Genomic DNA, 21,021 nt, shown 5'->3' with positions numbered 1-21,021 from the left:
GTATAATAAGGACAACAGAAGGAATAAAGGACCCCACTCCCCACTGCCTAAGTTACTCCACTCAGCAGTACATTACACTTCAGAACTCTAATTTCAGCAGTATCATCTCTTTGACTCCTTAGGGAGGGCAAAGGTGCATACAAACCCCCCAAAACAGTATGTTAAGGCAGACTGATGCTAGCTGCCTTTTTCCTAACCTAGAGAGGATCAGTTTAGCCATCTATGAGAATCACCTAATTTTCAGTCATGATTTCAAGAACAGGCACAGACTCACATGCACAGATGTATTTGCTTGCACAACCTAATTACAAGTCACCTCATCCTTCCCTTTCCTCAAAGGAATTCTACCATGGTTGACCCTTATAATAAACATTTATTGAAAAGATGCCTGATGTCTAGTCACACAAAGGCAAGTACCTGAAACTTTGCCTCCCATTCCACCTCTAGTTTTTCCTCAGTGCCCTAAACTGAAGGCTCTTATAATGAAGACAATGGGCTGTAGTGATATTCATACTGAACAATACTGAGTAAAACGGAATATCTGTTAACTGATGGGACCTTGGTTCAAAAGCTTTTTGCCATGAAATCAGTTCTAATGTGGTAAATCCCATACAGGCACTGATTTGAGAAAACTCCCCCATGGCTGTGTACTGCTTGCAGCCTAAAGATATCAGCAGCATATTTCAGCTTATGTTATTTAGGCAGCTATTTATAAATGTAGTGGAGGATGCATTGCAAGCCAGAGATGTTCTGAAAAAAAATATCTTGAGAACACACTTACTTCTTCAGTGTTTGAAATCCATGCTCTTTGTACTGGAGTTCCTGCTTCATGTGAGCAACTTCTCTCTTGAGTTTATTAACCTGCAGCAAGGTGTCACATTTTTAGAATGGTATTTTGTATGAGTATTTAGGTACAGTGCTATCCATTCAACTCAAAACTTATTCAGTGTAGACAGTGCTCTAAACAAAGTTTCCAGGCAATTAGCTCATCTCAAGAGCAGCAAACAAACCTGACTGCCTTCTCATCAGGAGTTTATCACTGGCTAGGGTTTTACCCAATAGCTGCTATTACATCTCTTAACAAGGGGCTCAAGGGAAGTTCCAGCTGTGCAAGTGGAAAAATTGAGAAAAATTCACAAAAGACAGCAGTGAAACACATGTCAACTCTGCTCAGAAATGTTTAAAACCTTCCCAGTTATTAAAAAAACCTGCAAAGCATCAGGACAGGAGTTACCCTGCAACATCTGAAGCCACCCTGCAATCTCCCCAATGAAAAGGCCCCATTGCACGAGTGGTGCATCATCAGCAGCAGGATGCTAATCCATATTGTAAATCCACTGACCCTACAGCTTGCTGTTTTATATTCCTCCACAGAGGCCACACTGACCTACTTTCCTTCAGTCCTTTCTTCCTCCCAAACTGTGCTCTGCAAGAGAGCACACCCTCCCCTGCTGACAGCCTGCACTAAGCCCTGCACAAAACAGCTGCCAGTCCCTGGGGAGGACCTGCAGCTCTCCAGCACTGGAGGAGCCAGCAGGCAGCTCCACATCCCACAGCCATCCTGCACTGCCACTGCCAAGCCAGGCTAAAGTCTAAGGGGAATAAAACCACCTGTTTCAAATTCCTAATACTGCAACATTAGAAAATTCTCATCAATGACCTAAATGGCAACATTAGCTCTTCCAACTGCTTTGTCATCTCCTTTCAGTATTTGCCATGAGGCCTGGAAATATCTGAAACCATTACTCATGGCAAGCAAAGGTCCATTTTTACTACTCACCCTGGATTTTGTAGTAGCAATCTCTGCTTTGAGGATCTCGGGGTCATACTTGGAACTTGACGAGGAGCCAGAAAGCACTGGAACAAATACAACAGCCAGTTTAGCAGCTCTGCCTTCCTCCCTACACTTTTACCAGTCCCACCACCAATACATATCTCCCATCACTCCTACACACCCAGACCTCCACACTTTGCTGGTGTAGGTCTGTTACCCACTTTCCTCATCTCGCTGCTCAAAGACAGGGAAAGGCAATAGTGCAGTCAAGTACTCCACAAAAAGTACAGACTGAAGGGGCCAAAGCATGTCCTGCATCTCCAAAGTCTGGATTTGTTCCAGGTTAACACACTTAACTCAAACTCCCAAACACATTCACTCCATTCAAAAGTGTGGCTTCCTGCATTTCCAAAGGCATTTAACAGAACTGAAGGGACAGGCATTGCATGAAGGTTTACTTAATTATTTTTTTCAGACTTCCTCATTGAGCAAACAATCCACTGGATGTTTAGAAACAAAGAAAAGCAAAGAATGAGAAGAAACTGAAAAATGTGATGCAAGACTTTTCACAGCCTTGAGGACACGACCAACCATACAATGTGTCACACCAGATCAAATCAATGTCCCATTAAGAGTAGAACTCTCTTCTCAGCAGTGGTTAAACCCTTCTGCCTCAAAAGGTACTGTATCTCCCCAACGTGCAATGTTGTTAAAGGTGGCTGTAGGCAAGTGAGATATTTTGATCCTTGTAGCCATCAGTTTATGCCCTATAAAACATGGGAAAGAATTTCTAGTTATTTCTGTTTGGCTGTATTTTTCAAGGCAGATCCCATCTCACCCATGTAACTCATGTTCTCAGTGTACTGCTCTGGAACACCAATACTTGGGCAGAATGCTCCTAAGAAAAGAGCAAACCCAGTCCTTTAGAGGTGCGGGACAACACCCTTGTCAAACAAGAACCCTTCAGCTGACAGAAAACTACTTAAAAAATTTTAACACCAGGCACAGGATTAGCCAGTGGAATTCTCCACCATCGCACATAACTCATAAGAGGGAAACAGGGGGAGGTTCTTGGCTGGCAAGAACACAGAAAATCTGCAATACTGAGGATTATAACAAAAATTCTGGAATACATGCAGGAAATAAATCCTGTTCTGGACATTTTCCAGCACCTAAATAGTACCAGTAAGAAGGAAATACAGCATTCTATAAACATTTCTGCACCAAACCTTGAAGAGGCATTGGTATTGATGTGTGTGTGACACAGAATATGGAGCACAAACCACTGTTCTTCACACACAGAGAGGCAATCCACCAGTGGTGACTTGGAACATGGCATAAAATACAGATCCTGAGCTCCAAGAGACCATCACTCAACTGCCTGGGATACAAAACTGAAAAAGGGCCTGGAATACTATCCAAGATGCCTTGTTTCTGTACTTTAAACAGGGGAATCGAGGAAAGTATTATTTAACTTTTTCACACTGAGCCAACCACCGCATTTTTTAGCATTTGTTGAAGCCCATGCAGAAAATCTGCACATTGACTCCAGTTACTGAGCCACACATGGGAGTGTTTCATAACAACCAGCCTTTACCAAACAGGTGCTGGGCAGATACCATTTCTGAAACAAACTGATCGAAGAGTGACATGGCATAACATCCCAGTGCTGTATCTAAGGGCCAGCTTCATGCCTTTTACTGTCCTACTGGGTCCACAGCTGAGGAAGTCACTGGTTAAGAGCTCACTAAACTACTCACAGCTGGTCTGAGAGCCCAGTTTGTGCTCCCAAACATCGTGCAGCTGCCGATACTCTTGCTGGGCCAGTTCAAGCCTCTGCTGCTTCACTTGATAGATCTCCTTCTGGGCAGCAATGGCCTCCTGGGCCAGGACAAGGTAATCCTTCAGCATGTGCTCCTGCTCCCGGCGCCATTGCACCCGAGGGTCTTCTATCTGAGTAGTTTCTTGGAGAGAAAACAGAAGAAGGCAAGATCAACAGAATGCAGGTTTTTTCTGCTGTCTAGAAAAGCTCCATTGTTTATGACATTTTAAAATAGTCTCTTGCCCCATCCCTGTAATAAAAAAGTTGAATAAAGATATTTTCCTTTTTTCTAAGGAAGTGACTGTTGATCCACAATGAATTCCAATGAGTTCTGCCATGCTGAATAGAATAATTCACAACAAAACTGTCATATAACTCTCCAACTCCTCTGCTGCTGCAGCTGCCCTGGTTCTGGCTCTTAAAAACATCCACCCAAGAATATACAAGCACAGCCCTAAGATACTGACATTGACTGTTAGACTTATCCTTATAGCAACTGCTTTATAATATTACTAATAAAATACCTCTACTATTTCACTGATAAAAAAACTCTCAGAAAACATCATTGCCACATGACTGCATTATACTGCACCAACAAGATGAAAGCAATTACAACTCTGCCCGCCCTCTTTGGCTGCCAAGTGGCCTTTATTGCTGAGGAGAAAGAAAACCTGCTCACTCAGATTCCAGAGTAAAAATAAAGTCTGATTAAATCACAGATTTGTGAAAGCATCTTAAACGACATTATATGAACAGAATCTCAGAGAGGAGTAAACAACTCCTTTAGGGAAAACAGGCACAGCAGTAAATGACTGAAGAATATGAAGGACACGAAGAACTCCACTGAATTTAGGGTAACACAGTGAATGCAGCAGTTACAACACTTCCATCTGCGTTACCCCAACACAGCCAATGCATTGCTTTTCAGGTTTCTAATAATGAAAAAGACCTAAGGTCACAGATAGGCAGCTAGTCCTAACACTAATGAGGTAAATTTATTGTCAGTGTTTGTCTTTGTTTTGTGAAGAAGTGCCCAAAATATTTTTCATTTCTATTTCAAGGCTATTACATGTTCTTGTTTGGAGCAGGTTCCAATATTTAGTTGACCAAGTGCTCTGAACTGTCTAAACTAACATGCTTGAATAAGGATGCCTAGTTACCACATAATGAATAATTAATAGAAAGGACTTGCTTGAAACTATCAGTGGGAATCTAATCTGCATATCTTAAGAGCCTCTTTAAATATTTAGTAAAAGCTGCCAGAGTGGAAGGTATGAGCAGCTCTTAAGCGAGTCAGGCGTAAGACTAACACTGCTGTACAGAGGATGTGGGGAAGTTAGACAACATTCTTAGCAGCAGACCTAGAAATAAAGGGGTTTACCCAAGGGATGGACACTCAATCCTCTTCACAAGCTGTCCATGGTCATGCTGAGAAGAAAATTAATTGGCTACTCCAGCAGTAAGTAGTTTTTAACAATGTCTCAAGACCCAAAAGAATACATGGCACTTCAAATTATATGGCAAAACTTGGAGAAGCCACAAATTGCAATCAAAAAACCTCAGTAAATTCTGTAGAAGCATTTCAACAAAGAGTCCTTTACAGGTCCTGCAAGCAGAAGCAGTATTTCAGCTGATACAATATTAAAGCTAGGCCTGGACCTGAAAAACTGCCTCAAAATATTATGAGGGAAAAGCAGCTTCTTGTGGCAGCTGTAGGTGCTGGTGCCCTCATAGATAGCACCATGACCTCAGAGGGAGCAAAAGAAAGATCAGGAGGACACAGAATCTGTAAGACTCTGAAATCCCCATGCTCCTGCTTCGATTTGTGCCTCCAAATCCCATTTTCCAGATAACCATTACCCAGATGAAGTAACTGCCTTCTCTCCACAGCTGAACCAGAAGGGGAAAGTCTGCTGTTACCCAGGGAGCTGCCCCCACATTCCCAGCTATGCAGCTTCCTTGGACATGACTGCACAGCCACCTACAACTGTGACTTAGAGCTCTCTAATTTCCAGCACAAAAAGTATGTTGGCAAAGTACCTGTGGCTCTTAAAGTCTGATGCAGGACACTGGATCATAAGTTTACCTCAACGTAAGTCTTCAAGCCTGGCTATTTCCAGTTTTTCCTCAGACTAGCAGCCCATTTTTCCTATAATCCCAAGAAGGGTGGTGGAAGCTGCTGAAGGAAAATTCCTCTATTACAAGCAATGAGTAGGAAGACTGGAAAAGCCTCCAATCCTGAACACCTCTGTGAGGTGGTGAAGCACTGCCAGTGCTCCATACACAATCTGACCCAGGGAATGGATGGACAACACACTGAGGTACTGAAATGCTTTGTGTCCAGATTTATTCTAAATATTCACCTCAACCTTTTCAGTAATCAAAGCACTAACTGTAACTCCTTGATCGCAGCTTTGAGCTTTGGCTTTCAAACATGTAAAACCAATCAATGAAAATGTTGGCCAAGGGCTCTCACTGAGCCCCAGCTACTGAGAAATGCAAAATACATTCAAAAAGAACTATAAAAGAATGATAGAAATGCAGGCTGTTACATCATTTGTTGTCTTGTGAATTTCTAATTTAATGTTGAGCTTGTCATAAATAAATCTGCTTGCTTCATGGTGGAGGAATGTAGGCTTACAATGCTTGCATCAGCGTAATTCCTTCGTGCAAATCACATTCCAAAGTTCTCCCAGAGAGACACACTCAAGGCTATGCATTAATACTGTATTAGGAATATTCTGGGTACTCAATTCAATTTAATTGTATTTATCTTCCCTCAGAGAGGTGGTTACAATTGTTCTCCATCTTGCTTCTTTTAATAGCTGCTGGCTTTAGATTTAAGCCTATCCTTGGGCTCATTTCTGATAATTAGTCTCGAGTACTTGTGCAGTATGAGCAAGACCCAACATGGCTCCATCCCCTTTCCACCCTCAGCAGCTCCTTCCTGCCAGGGAATCTGCCAGCGACCTTGGAGAGGAAGAAGGTTTTGGACACCCTCCAGAGGATACTTCAACATAAACCACAAAGATGAGCAGCTTGATTAAGTTAAGCTAAATGGATGTGTTCTGCTCTATTGTGATCTGGATTAGAGCTGGGATAAGAAATACGCAATGAGTTTGTTCCTCTTCTTTTTTTGTTGAAATTGCCATTTAAATATTGTGGCCTCTGGCATCCCATAGAAGTGGAACTTTTAAAATGGCACTGTTATTAAGCAGGTGTCAGCACAGTTGGAAGGCTTCTCTGCATGTCCCTGCATCCCATGGTGCCTGTGAGTGGCACAGAGCAGGGGTAACTGCCCCAGAACTGCAACCAGACCTTGCATGTTCACCCTGCACCAATTCAAATGTATAAACAAAACCATGTTTGGTTTGTCCCAACTGCATTCAACCATTTAGGCTGGAAAAGGCCTTTAGGATCACTGAGTCCAACTACAAATTTAACAATGCTGGATTTTCTGCCAACTGAAACACTCCAGGGGTCCAACAGGCTTCCATGTCCCACAGCTTCAGGTCAAGGCTATTTTCCCATTCCTAGACAGTGAAATGAACACCACACCTGGTCTTACAGACCCCTAGTTGACCTAAATTTGTGCCTTGCAACTTGGCACCTTCTAAAGTAAAGTTTGTCCACTCCTCTCCCCTGCAGATCTCCTTTGTGTTATTCTGTAGATTTGCCTACCCTTTCTGACTTCAAACAGAAAGAAAAATCAACGTCCCCTACCTCACAGAAAAATACTTACAGTGAAGCAATTTAAATCACAGGATCTACATGAGTTCTAAATAAAAATATTTGTGTCACCTTTACAGCTGGAAATGATCTTTGTATGATCTTTGTATATTGCATAGAGGATCTTTGTATTGCAGGGGTCAGGCTTTTTGGGAACAGGCTTTTTTCATTCTGCATTTTTAATACCCAAGAGATGTTGCTAAAGCTTGGAGGGTGCAGTCTCAGGCCAGGTGAAATTGTGGCAGTTTTGAGAAAGAGAAGGGTGTGAAGATGAAGATACCTAAGGGGGGGAAAAAAACTCCACCAAGGAAAAAATTGCACCAGACCTCCACGTTTTTATTTTTAAAAAATCTTTCAATTTTGAAAAAAAAAAAAAAAAAAAAAAGTTCCAAGTTCTCAGTTGAAGTCCTAGAAGTAGGTTTAAAAAAAAAAAAACAAAACACAATTTCAAGGTACTTCAATGTACTTTTATCTTTTAAAGGTTTCTCTCTTAGCACAAATTGCAAGCTCCCCTAAAAGAGCCTGGCCATGGTTCTGCTGTGAATTTTTGGGCTGCAGCTGTTCTATAAAGAGAATCAAAGTCACTGATTTGTTTTGCTTCTTACTTTTTCAGTGGATTTGTTCTAGCATAACCCATTACAGTTATTCTAGTAATGTCTGTAATGATATATAAACCAGTGTATTTTCTTATAATTCAAATGAGCTTACAGAATTAACTCTTTTGGTCTACCAAGCAATCTAGCAAAGGGTGTGAGCAGTGGCTTAGTTTGAGGACACAGGATAAAGACACCACAAGCCTGCGCCCTGACCAGGACATCCCAAGCTTATTTGAGGGTTTTGTCTCCGGCAAGGGCAGTGTGAGCTCCTGCAGCCAAGGGAGCTCATGCTCATTCAGTTCACCCCTGCCAGGGGAATCAACACAAGACCTTTGTACTGTTTCTGATGGTCTTGCCACAGGGACAAATTCCAGGCTAAGAACAAACTCCAGATCAGTGCTACCAGTTGGACTCTTCAGTAGAACCAAATCTGACAGAGGTGTGCCCACAGTATCGGCTTGAACGTGGCTGCCAACTTGAAGACTGCAACCCAGAAGGTCTCAAATTCCTGCTTAGAGAGGGAAGTACTTTGTGTGATGGAGAAGGACAGGATTGATTTCACAAGCTGCAGATCTCATCTACTCTAAAACACACTGTTAGCAACTCTGTGGTTTTTTGTTCAGTATATTTTAATACAGACTTAAATCGCTCTGCAGAAACACAGCAGCATGTCACTTACTGGTGTTGTGGTCTATGTAATAGACTCCAACCTGAGGGTCATAAGCTTCTTCCCATCCTAAGGGCAGCTCATCACTGATGCAGTCAGCAAAGGTCAGTGGTTTAGTATACCTGAAATGCAAAATAATATTTAGCATGAATAAAAGAACACTCCCGCATGCCTGTTCCAAACAACTGACCAGAAAACAAATGCCACAAGGGCTTCAGTATCAAAAACAAAGAGACTTGAAAACTATTTTAAAGCTTTTGTTCTTATCGAATAATATACCACCAACTCTTCTATTTCTCCATCTGAAGTTAGAGCAGGATGAATTCATTCTGACAGATTTCCAGAGCCTTGCCCGGCTCAGCCAGTACTCGCTTGACAAAGGAACGTTAAGAACTTTGCCAGAAACAATTCCTGTCTCTCCAGTGAAAGAACAAGACTGTTTGCAGGCAAGTCCTGTACCAAAAATATGTAGACAAGAAGGAGCAAGATGAGAAATGCAATTTGCATAGCATGAATAAGTAAGACTGAACAATCAATAGCAAGTGCTGAGGACTGTGGGACCACTTGCCATGCAACTTCTCTCATTTGCATTGCAATATGCTCTGTTTCATTAATGACAAACAAGATTAGTTTCTCAGTATCAGAAAACATGTAACCCACTCTGTCTGAACAAGGAAGTATTTCCACAGCTCTGCTCTGATGAGTTTTTCTATTACAGACCACATCCAGCAACACTCTGAAGGCTTGTATGGCTAAACACAAAGCTTAGAGTACCCACTCCTTGAGTGACCCCAGAGATTTTAATCACCGAAACCATGTCCCTTTCCTCCCTTTGACTCAGAGTTAATGAGGTTCAGCTTGCACCACCAAAACTACAAACCAAACAGCACTGCAGGGAGGCACAAGCCAGGAGGAATTAATCTTGCAGGTGCCTCACATCCCCAGCTGCCAAAAGCACAGTATGCCAGAGGCCCAGAGATCCATCACACAACCCCAGTGCTCTGCGTGGTGTATGTGGAAGGGGGCTGAGTCTGACTTCCAAGAGAAGCCCTCGTGGCAGAGCACAGGACACAGGGGACAACACCACAGTCCCTCTAGGCAGGACACATCGAGAGCAAAGGGCTGAGCAAGCACCCACAGAGCTGTACCCAGCTCTGCCACATGCAAGCAGCACATTGCAGGGAGGCAAAGGGGGACACACAGCAGGGCTGCAACCCACTGCAGGACACTGAACAGCTTCTAGCAAGTCTTCCCTAGCAAAAGGTCACTGAGGAGGGCTGACAGAGTTTTACTAAGTTCTGAGCAGACGTCATCTGGAGGCACTGAGAACCAGCTGGTACTCCCATATTAACATCTTACAGTCACTATTTGTTAAGAGTCTTAGGAAAAAAGCCTTCAACCAGAAGAGATTCAACATAAAATCAACATTTAACAGCTAACGTAATTCCCCCTAAATATGACCTGTAAGTCTGGTATGCAGTAAGAATGGGGTGGGAACACTTTTGTAAAAGCCATGTAAGCCACTAACACCTCTAATTTAACTGCTGTTGCATTTCCCTCTCAATGCACTGCCTTTGCCGTATGAAGCAGAGTTTGAATCACTATTCACTCACAAAATTTCAATTTAAAGCTCTGCAGTGCAAAAGAACTCACAGCTTCACAACATAGAACTGTGAAACTTTCCCGATAAAGTTACACTGAAGGGTTTATTTTTACAGTTCTTAATTTAGACTGTGTACCAAAAGTGTGTTTGTATAGAAAATAGAGATTACCTGAAAATAAAATAGAATCTCAATGCTTGTGATTGCTATCCCTTATCCCTTGTTCTTCCCTGTGGATCAAACTGTTTCCTCAGCCTGAGTACCCAATATGTGCTGCTCTGAGTTGATCAAATCAAAGATGCACAAGGGTAAAAATGCAGAGCAAGGTCAGATACAAGCCACTCTCTGGAGATATCAGAGATGAAAGTGCTGTAGCAAACGTGCTGGCAATGTTAAGTTAAACACCAGGGTTAACACTTTCCCCCATCTCTGAAAGTGGCATCTGCTTTTATTTAACGACAGTGGTTCATGTGGAACAGCACAGGTAGGGAAGAGGGAGGGCATGGTGCTAAATGCTGAAGTAGATGGACCTGCTCCCATCCCTGAGAGGGGCACAGTCATGCTGGGATCACAGAACCATGAAATGTGCTGAGCTGGAGGGGACCCACAGGGATGACTGAGTCCAGCCCCTGTCCCTGCACAGACACCCCAACAATCCCACCCTGGGCATCCCTGGAGCAGTGTCCAAGTGCTCCAGGAGCTCTTGCAGCCTCAGGGCTGTGCCCATTCCCAGGACACCAGGGGAGCCTGGGCAGCGTCCTACCACCCTCTGGCTGAAAAAACCTTTTCCTCTAGCCAACCTAAACCTCCAGGCTCAGCCTCGTGCTGTTTCCTCAAGTCCTGCAAGTGGTCAGGTACAGATCAGTACCTGCCCCTCTGCTTCCCCTCACGAGGAAGTTGTGGACCACAAGTTCTCCCCCCCTCAGTCTCGCCTTCTCCAGGCTGAGCAAACCAAGTGCTCTCAGCCACTCCTCATAAGGCTTGCCCTCCAAACCTTCACCATCCTCCTGGCTGTCCTCTGGACACTCTCTAATGGTTTAATGTCTTTGTTTTTACTGTGGTGCCCACAACTGCCCCCAGGAATCAAGGTGGGGCTGCAAGGCCACAGGAAGTCCAAGGGGTCTTCTCCCCTGCATCATTTAGTTAGTGACACTCTAAACACCTCTGTGAATTGGCAGCATGACTGCCATTCTGACACTTCTGTAGAGAGCTTTGTAAGAAGAGATGCAATTCCATCCTGGGTTTGCAGTCCCTGGCATTGCACATCCAGCCCAGCAGAGTGATTAAGAGGAGCCATGCATCTCCCATGTCCCAGCTACAGTGCTCAACATTTTTGGTGAGTGATCCAAGCAAGAATCCCTCAACGTGGAGCACTAATTAAACCCATACTTAAAGTACATTAGCTGAGGGCGTGCTGCAGACATAAAACACACCTCAGTAAATTGTGTTACACACTGAGTGGTTTCTTGCAGAATTCTGCTCAAGAATCACACCTAACATTAATATTAAACCCTGTCTTGGTAAAAAACAAAAACCAGCGTGGAGCTGCACTATCAGCTCTAGGCCTTTGGAATACTTTCATCAGGGAATGGAACTGTAGTGCCAACTTTGGTGCTCCAAAGTGTAGCACCAAACTTAGAAAGCTTCTGTTCAGCTTTTGTCTAGTCCTATTTTGTTAGAAGCAGCTGAATTCCTTACAAAACTGCTCAGAAACTGTCAGACTCAATAGGAAGCCAGGACCAAGCAACTGAAGGATGCTTATTCCTATTTTCCATATGAAATGCAATGTATGAACTACATCCAGCCAGTTCTTTCAGTTAAGAGTTTTGGAAAAAGGAAGAAAAAAGCAAGGCAGGATCAGTCTGCTATAGCAATGACACAAGCCAACTGGAGACTTGCCAGTTACTAGGGCTCAGAAACAGACAATTATTTCACTTTTGGGACTGATATTTTCAGTGTATCTCACAAGGAGCACCCATCACCAAGCACAGACTAATGCCCTCCTTTCCTGGCTGCCCAAAGCTTCCAACTATCCCATTTGTACAGTGGAGAAATCTGTCATTCAACTAGCAAATAGAATAATAATTAGTTTTATAACTAAGAGTGTAATTCCACTTGTTATAGACAAAATAGCTATTTCCCCAAGTAACTGCAGCTTCATAACCATATCACTTTCTTTTCTAAGCTCCTCTCCCTAGCTGTTGTGGGAAAAATTGGCACAAATCAAAGTAGCAATGGTTCAATTAGATGAAAGACATGTAATATGTTGTGTAGCAAGACTTTGAATACAGCATAAAAAGAAAAAAGGTATTATTTCCTTGTTTTAAGATATGATTTTAGGGGTTGTTATGAAGACTAAAATAAACCAATTTTCCAGAAGGGATCCAGTGTTTCCTCGAGCATACTCACAATGACGGATTAAAGAGCAAAGGGAGAAGCTTCTTTCTCACAGCAGGAAATGATTTAGTTAGTGCATTACTGCTGCATAAAACAGGACTGTTCCTCTGCATGTGGGAAGTTAAAGCTAGGACACATCTGCAGGACCATTCCTTTGAAACATCTCCTTTTCAATTCACAAAGCTTCCTAGCTGCCTTGAAAAAAAAAATCTCATCAGCTCAGTCAAACCACATTATCACACAATAGGTGCTCCCTGTAGCTGGACTCAAAGCAGCAATGCACAAAAATGGAGCCCTCTCACCACTGTGCCTGTAACTGAGGAAGGAGAAACCTGCAAAATGGTTTGTGCATTCCTTACCCTCCTTCCTTAGGGAAACCTTCAGATGCATTCACCCAGCTTTCACATGAAAGCAATGCACTCAAAAGTTCAGAAAATCCTGATCTATGACTTCTGATCTCCAGTCACAAAGAGGGAACCAAGGAGCTAAACTTAAGGTCTGTACATATAGCACTTTTTCTGAAATCCAAACTGGCCTAGTTAAACACTTAAGATGATACTTTGGGACAAGAGTTTGTTTGTATCTTCCAGCTGTGCTCCCTTTGCTCTGACACCCAGCAGACATCAGTTAGACCTGAACTACTCCTCAAGTGCTTCACCTGCTTCTAAGCTGGAGGCTGAGCTTGGTGTAGGAGCTCTACAAGAGAAACTCTAGCCTGAGCTAGAGAAGATATTTGTAAATCACAGCCTATCTCTGGCCTTCTAGCTCACCCAGAACTAACCCATATATTCACCTCATAGGAACTCACCTGTTTCTCACATTCATACCTGTGACTGCCATTCCCCCATAGGTATGTTTAAAGTGGAGTCATTATTAGGAATAATCAGTATTTTGAAAAAGACATACCAACCTACACTTATCCATTTCCATGACATTTTCTTAGCTTCTAGTATGTAATTTTTACATTTCATTTCATTCAAGAAATTCAAATTTACTTGAACAAGTGCAATTCCTCATTAGGACACATGGAAAAGACGTATCCACAGCAACCACCACACACAGCAGGTCAAGGTTGCTGTTTCAGAAACTAATCCTGGTAACTGGGGTTGAAGAACAGCATCACCCAACTTCCTAATCTGAGGAGCATCTGACACTCTTCAGGCAGAGGCAGGACGGAAAAGTAAAGCCACTGCTCACCACAGCCACGGTGAACATTCCGAGACACTTCCATCTTTGCAAAAAGTTTGCCCACAGTAGTTCAACTATTTGTACAGCAAATAATGTCCAAATCCCACTCCTACAGCAGGAAATAGAAAGTTAGCTTCCTACCTCTATTTTCTAAGTCACATTATTTTAAAATGAGAAGGGTTTCTGTATTTCTTATTTTTGATCACCTTCAGTTTCTATCACAGATAAAACTGGAAGCCAATTCTATCATGTGCAAACAGTATAAAATGGAAACTTGCTCATCTTAGATTCAGAAAGCCTTTCTGTATTCTTGAACTCCACTGTTGTCAATCAAAAACCTCATTACATGGGAAACTGAAGGCAAATAATCCTTGTATAACCAGTTTTTGATTGACAGAAGGTTTGTTAAACATGGCTGTACAGAGGTTTCTGGCGGGAGCTGGAGATGGGTGACCTGCACCACTTGCAAATCTGGAGGTAATGCTACAATGGTAACAGAAATCAATGCTGAACTTCCTAAACCAGGAAATGTTATTTTTGTAATTACTGCATTTTGGTATCAATTGGGGGCCCAAAGCACTAGACCACGAGCAGCTGCTGGTGAGGCTCACAGCCATGAGGACGTAAGTGCACATAGGTGGATGTGCACTTAGCAAACACTGCCTGGGTCACCGAGAGGAGAAGGTTTATAAACCAGAGTGCAGTGCCAAGCTTCTCCACCGTGCATAAACCCACCTAATCCCTGTGCTTGCAGGGCTCCTCAGACCCCCTAACAAAGTAAAGCCATTTAAACAGGAGAGCCTTATTTTAATCAGTTCAGGATAGATCACATGGCCTTGTATGAAATCCTTCATGACTCTAGAGGCGAGAGGACAGGGGATTTCCTGCAGTTTGCTGTACCCACAGCAGCAGCTCACTGCACCAGGAACAGAGGCAGCACCGGGACCATCATGTCAGCTCCTCTTACAGCTCCAGCATGAGCCACCAAACCCTGACAAAAGCCCTACCAGCCCTGCTGAGCTCTCCCCTTCCCTCCTGCACTCACAGGTACACAACAGCAAGAGTGTGAGGCAGACAAGCCTCATGGGCAAGAAGTCAAGCCAGCTGACACAATTATGAGTTGTGGCAGATACTTTCACTCATACCATTTCTCTTACAAAACCAAATTGCCTTTCAACCCAGCATTTTGCAGGAGAAGCTTGGAGACAGATTTTATTTTCAATGGCTTCTATTTACTCTTTTGATTTTATTTTTTTTAACACAGCATTTCTTCATTTCTTGTTTGAATAAAACTCACTGCTCATTATGTGCCAGGATATGCTACACAGACCAGGACAGAGAATGAGCTAAAGGCATCTCAATTCCAGCTGTGACATCGGGGTTGCTGTGCACACAGAGTTTTGAGGAACTCAAACTTCCAGCAGAGCTGCTACTGGAACTCAGAAGGCTGCTGCAAGAATCACTGCCAGGAGGCTCCACACGATGACATACAAGCTTCTTTGTTTTTAATGAGGTCATCTCATTCTCAAGACAGACGATGATTATTTTTAAACTTCAGCACAGAAAAACGTATCACTTTGCTGTAGTCCTAGAAAATTTGTCTGCAATCTCCTCCTCACAAAAGCCTTTAAAAATAGACACCTACACATTTATTACTCAACTTGGTGATCCAGCCCTCGAACACACCAGGGCCACTTGTCACTATAGGAACTGTTTTCCCTGAGAGCTTCTTCTCTCACTGCCTTTGGAGGAGGACTGCCTTTGGAGGCTGCAGGTGTGGCAGTGAATGTTTTATATCTTGCTGGCAAAGCTTTTCTCAGCCCATCTCAACACACCTGTGGCAGGCTGAAAAGCTCCCTTGGATTCCCATTCCAAGAGCACTTTAGGGAACAAGAATGGGAACAGCTCATCCCCAACAGCCAGCAGCCTCAGCAGTGACACAGCAGGCAGCTCCAGGACAAGTGACACCTCAGTGGCACCAAAACCTCACCAACTGCAGGGGAGTTGAGGGGGAAGACCTCTACACCCAGAGGAGTAGAAAGGCCCAATTCAGGACCACCATTAGCAGAGGGGAACCATGAACACAAATGTCCTTGCCAGGTAACAAGGGGAAGCTTTTAAGAAGTGATCAGAGATTTGAGAATTCTCTTAATTATACTCAAAGGAATCTAACGAGATCAAATACAACATTTCAAGGTTTTGGAAGGCAGACATTGTGCCAAAACCCACACAAAGGTCCAGTCCCCCTAAACTTCTGGTTACCTCAAGAGCATGTCATTTCAGTGACTGCCAGTGTGTGGTCCTGGTCTTGCTGTGATAAAGGATAACTGGGAACAGAATTACACTCTTACAGTAAAATGGGGTCAGCTCTGAGGAAAAAAGCATATTAGAAGCTGTTAGTGTAAACTAAACAAATCTGCTTAAACTACAACATATATATTACCAAGAGAAATGGCTTAAAATAAACAACACATCTCCTCAAGCAACTCAAACTGCAGAGCTGTTTGCTTTTCAGAAGTGGTTGCCTTCACTGCCGTGGTTATTGAGCATCTTCTCAGCCTCCTGAAGACCTTTTTTACCTTGTACTTCCTCCTGGCCCCCAATGCTTGATGCATTGGGCCACCTCTAGGATAAGCAAGTCCAACATCTATCCTCAGAGCTTGTTTTCGAAGCTATCATAATTTTACACATTTTTACTGACTCTCAAGAACTCAGTGATATTTTCTGGCCAGGCCATGAGGTTAAGCTCTGTACCTCGTTAAGGTGATCTTGAGTTGTGTGTAATCTGCCAGTTAGACCCTCTACTGCTTTCACATGTGCAGGTAACATCTGAGTTCTTCTTTTATACAGAAATTAGTCAGATATTGCCCAAGTAGATTCTCCACAAAAGATCAGGAGACACCAAAGACACCTGAAAGTCAGGCACCAGCAGGTATTCTCAACACAAATGCCTTTATACATGTCTATTAGTCAAACAGATTCACAGAAGCATTAATCTATATAATACATGGTTTATGACTCCACCAGGAACCAAAAAGTATGTCTAGAATACCAGTACAGTCAGCTGCTTGCTTGTTCTATCCACTTCTGAAAAGGCCTGCATGTTTACAAGCTCTGCTTAGCACACACTGGCAGTCAGTTTTTCTCTGTATGTCATTTCAGGGCAGATCACTTACCTCTGGAAGAAAAGAACAACTAAGCTATTTGCAAGGAGAAGGCTATCAAAAACCACTTGCAGATTTTAGATCATTCCCAGGGATTAACAAACCGGTTCTGTGAGCAGGAGGTCAGTCATACCTTCTTAATCACTCAAATGCAAAAATTCCTGGGATAGTTCAAGGTTAAAAAGTCAGGAAATGGGAGATGAGGCTTCTCACAACATTAACTTGCCTGCCAGCCTCTATATCCTGCATGCTTTCCTGAACCAATTAAGCAGAAAAGATATAAAAGTGTAAGGTACAACTTGATGAGAACAGTACAACACTACTGAATTAAAAGCATGCAAGAATTGGAATTTAACCATGCAAGTAATTCAAACATCTTTAATTTTAAATAGCTGAAATTGCTTTTTAAGTTTGCTTTCAGTTCCTCTAGGATGAAAAGCAGCCTTGCTACAAGCACAGCCTGAGTAGATTAACTAAGTCAGCTTTCTCTTCACTTGGAAATTCAAGTGTTCTTTAATAAAGGCACTGGTCACATCAGAGTATGGGGTGAATTGCCTACCAAGCATCCAGAGTAGTCAGACTAGCTCCCTGACATATTTGGGAGATTATGAACTGGAAGGCTCTATCCCTGCTCTTACAGCCTGCATTCCTACTTCCCAGAAAGGCTGCCTAGTGTGGGTGGCAGCAGTTTATATTGGCAAGATGCCTCAAGATAAGGAGGTGTATAGGACAAACTCCCCCCACAGTACAGCTCCTAGAGCAGAGAACCAATGGCTACTGTCAGAAAAAGATAAATATTTGAGATCTCAGCATGGAAGCAAGTATTAAATAATTGCCCTACCTCAGCATTCAGAAACAAGTGCAGTGCAGTGAGCTGACCATCCAGTCAGGGATGATGGGGAAGAGATTTGGGGTTCACTCCACAACTGGGCTTCATCAGACACTGAATTTACACTTCATGTACAGTGATTACAAACCTAAATTCTTTCAGAAGAAAAGCTGCTGTACTTCTCAACAGCATGTTCTGTGAACAGCAAATGCCTCCTGCAACCTGCCTTCTGTCAGCTCCTGTGCCCTTTATTCACATGACATTTGAAATGGGAAATACAGCCCTAGGGTGGTGGCATCACTGGACTCATCTAATCTCCCCAGTGTAGAAAACAAGCACTGCTAGTATGAAAACCTATTAGGAAAGGACAAGGGAAGCACAGGAGTTTGTTTTACATGCACATGGTTTGCATGCTGCTCCCTGGTTTGCCTCATGCTAGCACTGGGCTAACTGCTCATCCATACAGTAGCTTTGGTAGGGCTGCCTGCTTGCTATTTTTGCATTATAAATGTTCTGACTGAGTTATAGAGCTATCTGATGGTCCCAATCCCCAACAGCAACATTAGCAGGCTCTCTGGTCTGCCCCCCTTGCAGAACACAGCCTAGGCAAGCAGCAGGGCATCACCAAAGCATCTTTTTTGCTCCTTGCCCTAAGTCAGATCAGCTGCAGCCACTCAGCTCTTGTGCAGTGCTTAGTTCTGACACCATTACTGCAGGCTCTGATCTGACATCAGCCCGCCACCTTGGACATCTGGCCAGATGGAACAGAACCTTGCCACACAGAGGAAGCTACCAAGCCACATGAACCCCCAAGGGGTCTCAGGGCACTCAGAGGGCTCCTCCACTGCCATCGTAAAGTCAGCAGCACCCAGTACGAACAGGAGTATTTCTGGCTGCCTGCAAGAATCAGAGAAGATGCCTGGTCAAGATGATGTCAGAGCAGTGGAGAACACAGGAGAAGAAAAATCCTTTTGCTTGCAAAGCAGCTGTGAATTCAAGATGCAGAATAGTCACCCGAGCATAAGCATAGCCCTGCAGATTGCAATCCATGCCACTTCTTCAAGAGTGGCAAACCAAAACTATTTCAACAGATTCAGACTTGTGAGTTAGCACTGAGGACAGCCTTTGGAAACGAAAGCATGGCAACTCACTTCTGATCCAAAAAGGAGAAAGCTCAGGTTGCACAGCCCTCAGCTCATAAATGCAGCACTGCTGAAGCACAGAAGCACTTGAAATTCTTTATGAGAATGAAGAATGAGTTTTACGATCTACTACTGTTGCTGTAAACGTTGAGGCAATGTGTTCTCGGATCCTGAAAAGCCATACCGTATAAAAATGAACAGAAATGTCAGAATAAGAACACATTTCCAGAACAACTTTGTGGAGAGTAAAGCTTTAGGAGATGTAGGGTTAGAAGGTGAGAGTATAAAATTAATAAGTTTGGTATCTTTTTCTTCCAAATTAACAAAGCCTTGATTTACCAGGTAGTTAAGCCACAAAAAAAACCAACATGCCAAACTGTGTTTATAGGCAGAACTGTACAAAGCACTAAACATAGCTCAGTACTTCACACATTGCAAGGGAGTCGATAAAAATCAACAACTATTGAAGGCTGTTCACGCATCTGAGGACAGCAAAAGTGAGATCTGCATCACCAAGTGAGTTTGATTGATTTACTCTCACAAACATCGTTTATTTTTAATGATCCACTATGAATATATTTTGCCAACAGATCAAATTTGTGTTAACGTGGAAGTTCTAATGCCACTTGCTCTCTTTCATTCCCCTTTCCCATCTATCTTGGGTAGTTTAAAGCCCACTTAACAGTCCTGCCAGCTCAGAAATGGCACAAGCCAGGTGAGGATTTGGTTTTTCAGTTATTCCTTAGTTCAAAACAGACAACATTTCTTTCCACTAAGCAGAGACTCAGCATACATATCATTTTATCACTGCTGCTCACACTTCATGCTTCAGGTATGTGTCAGAGACACACCTTACATAGTCTCATTATTAATATTTAGCTACTATTCTACTTTAGTTTATGACCAAGAGCACAGGAACCTCTTTCCTTCCAAAGGAACAATCAATCCTCCCTTTTCCAGTGTACCCTGGTGAAGCTGGCTAAACCCACAGATTGTGTCTTTTTGCTGTCTCTGTATTCCCACTTCTCCCATACATATGCAGCAGGTCTGTACTTCAGTCAAGCTCCTGGCTTGCCTAGCAGCAGAGACACCAGCGGCACTACCACCATCCTAGCTATTCCATGATAAAAAATGAAGGAGGTGAATCCCAACAAACAGGTTCCATTTCATCCCAGCTTTACAAGCCAGATAACCACAAAGAAAAAGGCCAGAGATGCCAGATTGATCTTAAGTATTGTGGCAAACAAAAGCTGAAGGCCTGGCACGAAGCTCAGAGCAATGCAGAAGCTGGCCAGCAAGGCCACCAGCTTTGACAGAAAAGGTGTGTTCACACCATCCCGTGCTTGGTTCAGAAGCAGGCTCTGGACATGCAGCACATTCTTTGTAATCTCACTAGATATAGCACATGCCAGCCCATACCAACCCTGACAACTCTGCCACTCAACATGACCACATCCTTTTTCCACAGGAGCATCCGAGGTGGTGGCATGACTACTCATGTCACTCCTCAGCAAGCTGCTTCAGCTCATTCAGCAGCGAAACAAGTCTTCATGAACTACAGCAACATGAGTGCCCCCATCAGCAGGGGCAAGTTCCACCTTCCTTGGGCTGAGGCTGCTCCATTCCACAGGACCTAAAAACAAATGTCCCAGCCCAAGGTCATTAGTGCACATCCAAATTCCTAGATCCTGTAAAACCGAAAAAAATCTGAACTTGTTAAGTGAGATATGGTTTTATGGAAATGTTCTAAGCTAAGTATTTACAAAGGAATTATTGAAGACATCAGTACATGCCTGAATTCCTCCAACTAAAAGACACAGTACACAAGGGTATATTCCTATAGCCATGGAAAAAGACAGGTTTTATTCTATCCTTGTCAAGAGGAAAAAAATCCCACCACAAACCAATGAATTTTAAGTATCTGCTTCCAAAGCTGCAGTGCAGCATCAGCAACAGAAGTGCCACAGTCAAGCTGTAACAATACTTAGATTTCTTCAGGAATGCAGCATTTTTCATTTTACAGCACATATTCATAGTAATAAGTGTTGATTACTTTTTTGCACTGCAAGGGTTGCTTTATCTGTACAATGTCACTTTCCTGGGACATGCTTC

At 43.1% G+C, this 21,021-nt stretch overlaps 1 protein-coding gene across 16 annotated transcripts in view; it reads right to left on the bottom strand.

Moving 5' to 3' along the window:
* WWC1 (WW and C2 domain containing 1) overlaps positions 1-21,021 on the bottom strand; it is a 66,921-nt gene that overhangs the window by 27,449 nt on the left and 18,451 nt on the right. For 12 of the 16 annotated variants that reach the window (XM_086851299.1, XM_086851301.1, XM_023936264.2 and 9 more), the window contains exons 2-5: positions 8,601-8,710; positions 3,535-3,738; positions 1,781-1,857; positions 782-861 (exon numbers count right to left, since the gene is read on the bottom strand). In XM_086851299.1, coding sequence (XP_086707425.1) covers positions 782-861; positions 1,781-1,857; positions 3,535-3,738; positions 8,601-8,710 — 471 coding nt within the window. Of the gene's footprint in view, positions 1-781; positions 862-1,780; positions 1,858-3,534; positions 3,739-8,600; positions 8,711-16,036; positions 16,144-16,950; positions 17,092-21,021 lie in introns of those variants that run through there. The other 4 variants (XM_086851304.1, XM_086851306.1, XM_086851308.1 and 1 more) reach the window with 2 other exon arrangements.

This window comes from Cyanistes caeruleus, chromosome 15 (genome assembly GCF_971803275.1).
Source record: "Cyanistes caeruleus chromosome 15, bCyaCae1.hap1.1, whole genome shotgun sequence".
NCBI classification, from domain to species: domain Eukaryota; kingdom Metazoa; phylum Chordata; class Aves; order Passeriformes; family Paridae; genus Cyanistes; species Cyanistes caeruleus.
Note: the sequence above shows the minus strand (reverse complement) of the source record. Positions and strands in the feature narration are given on the sequence as shown.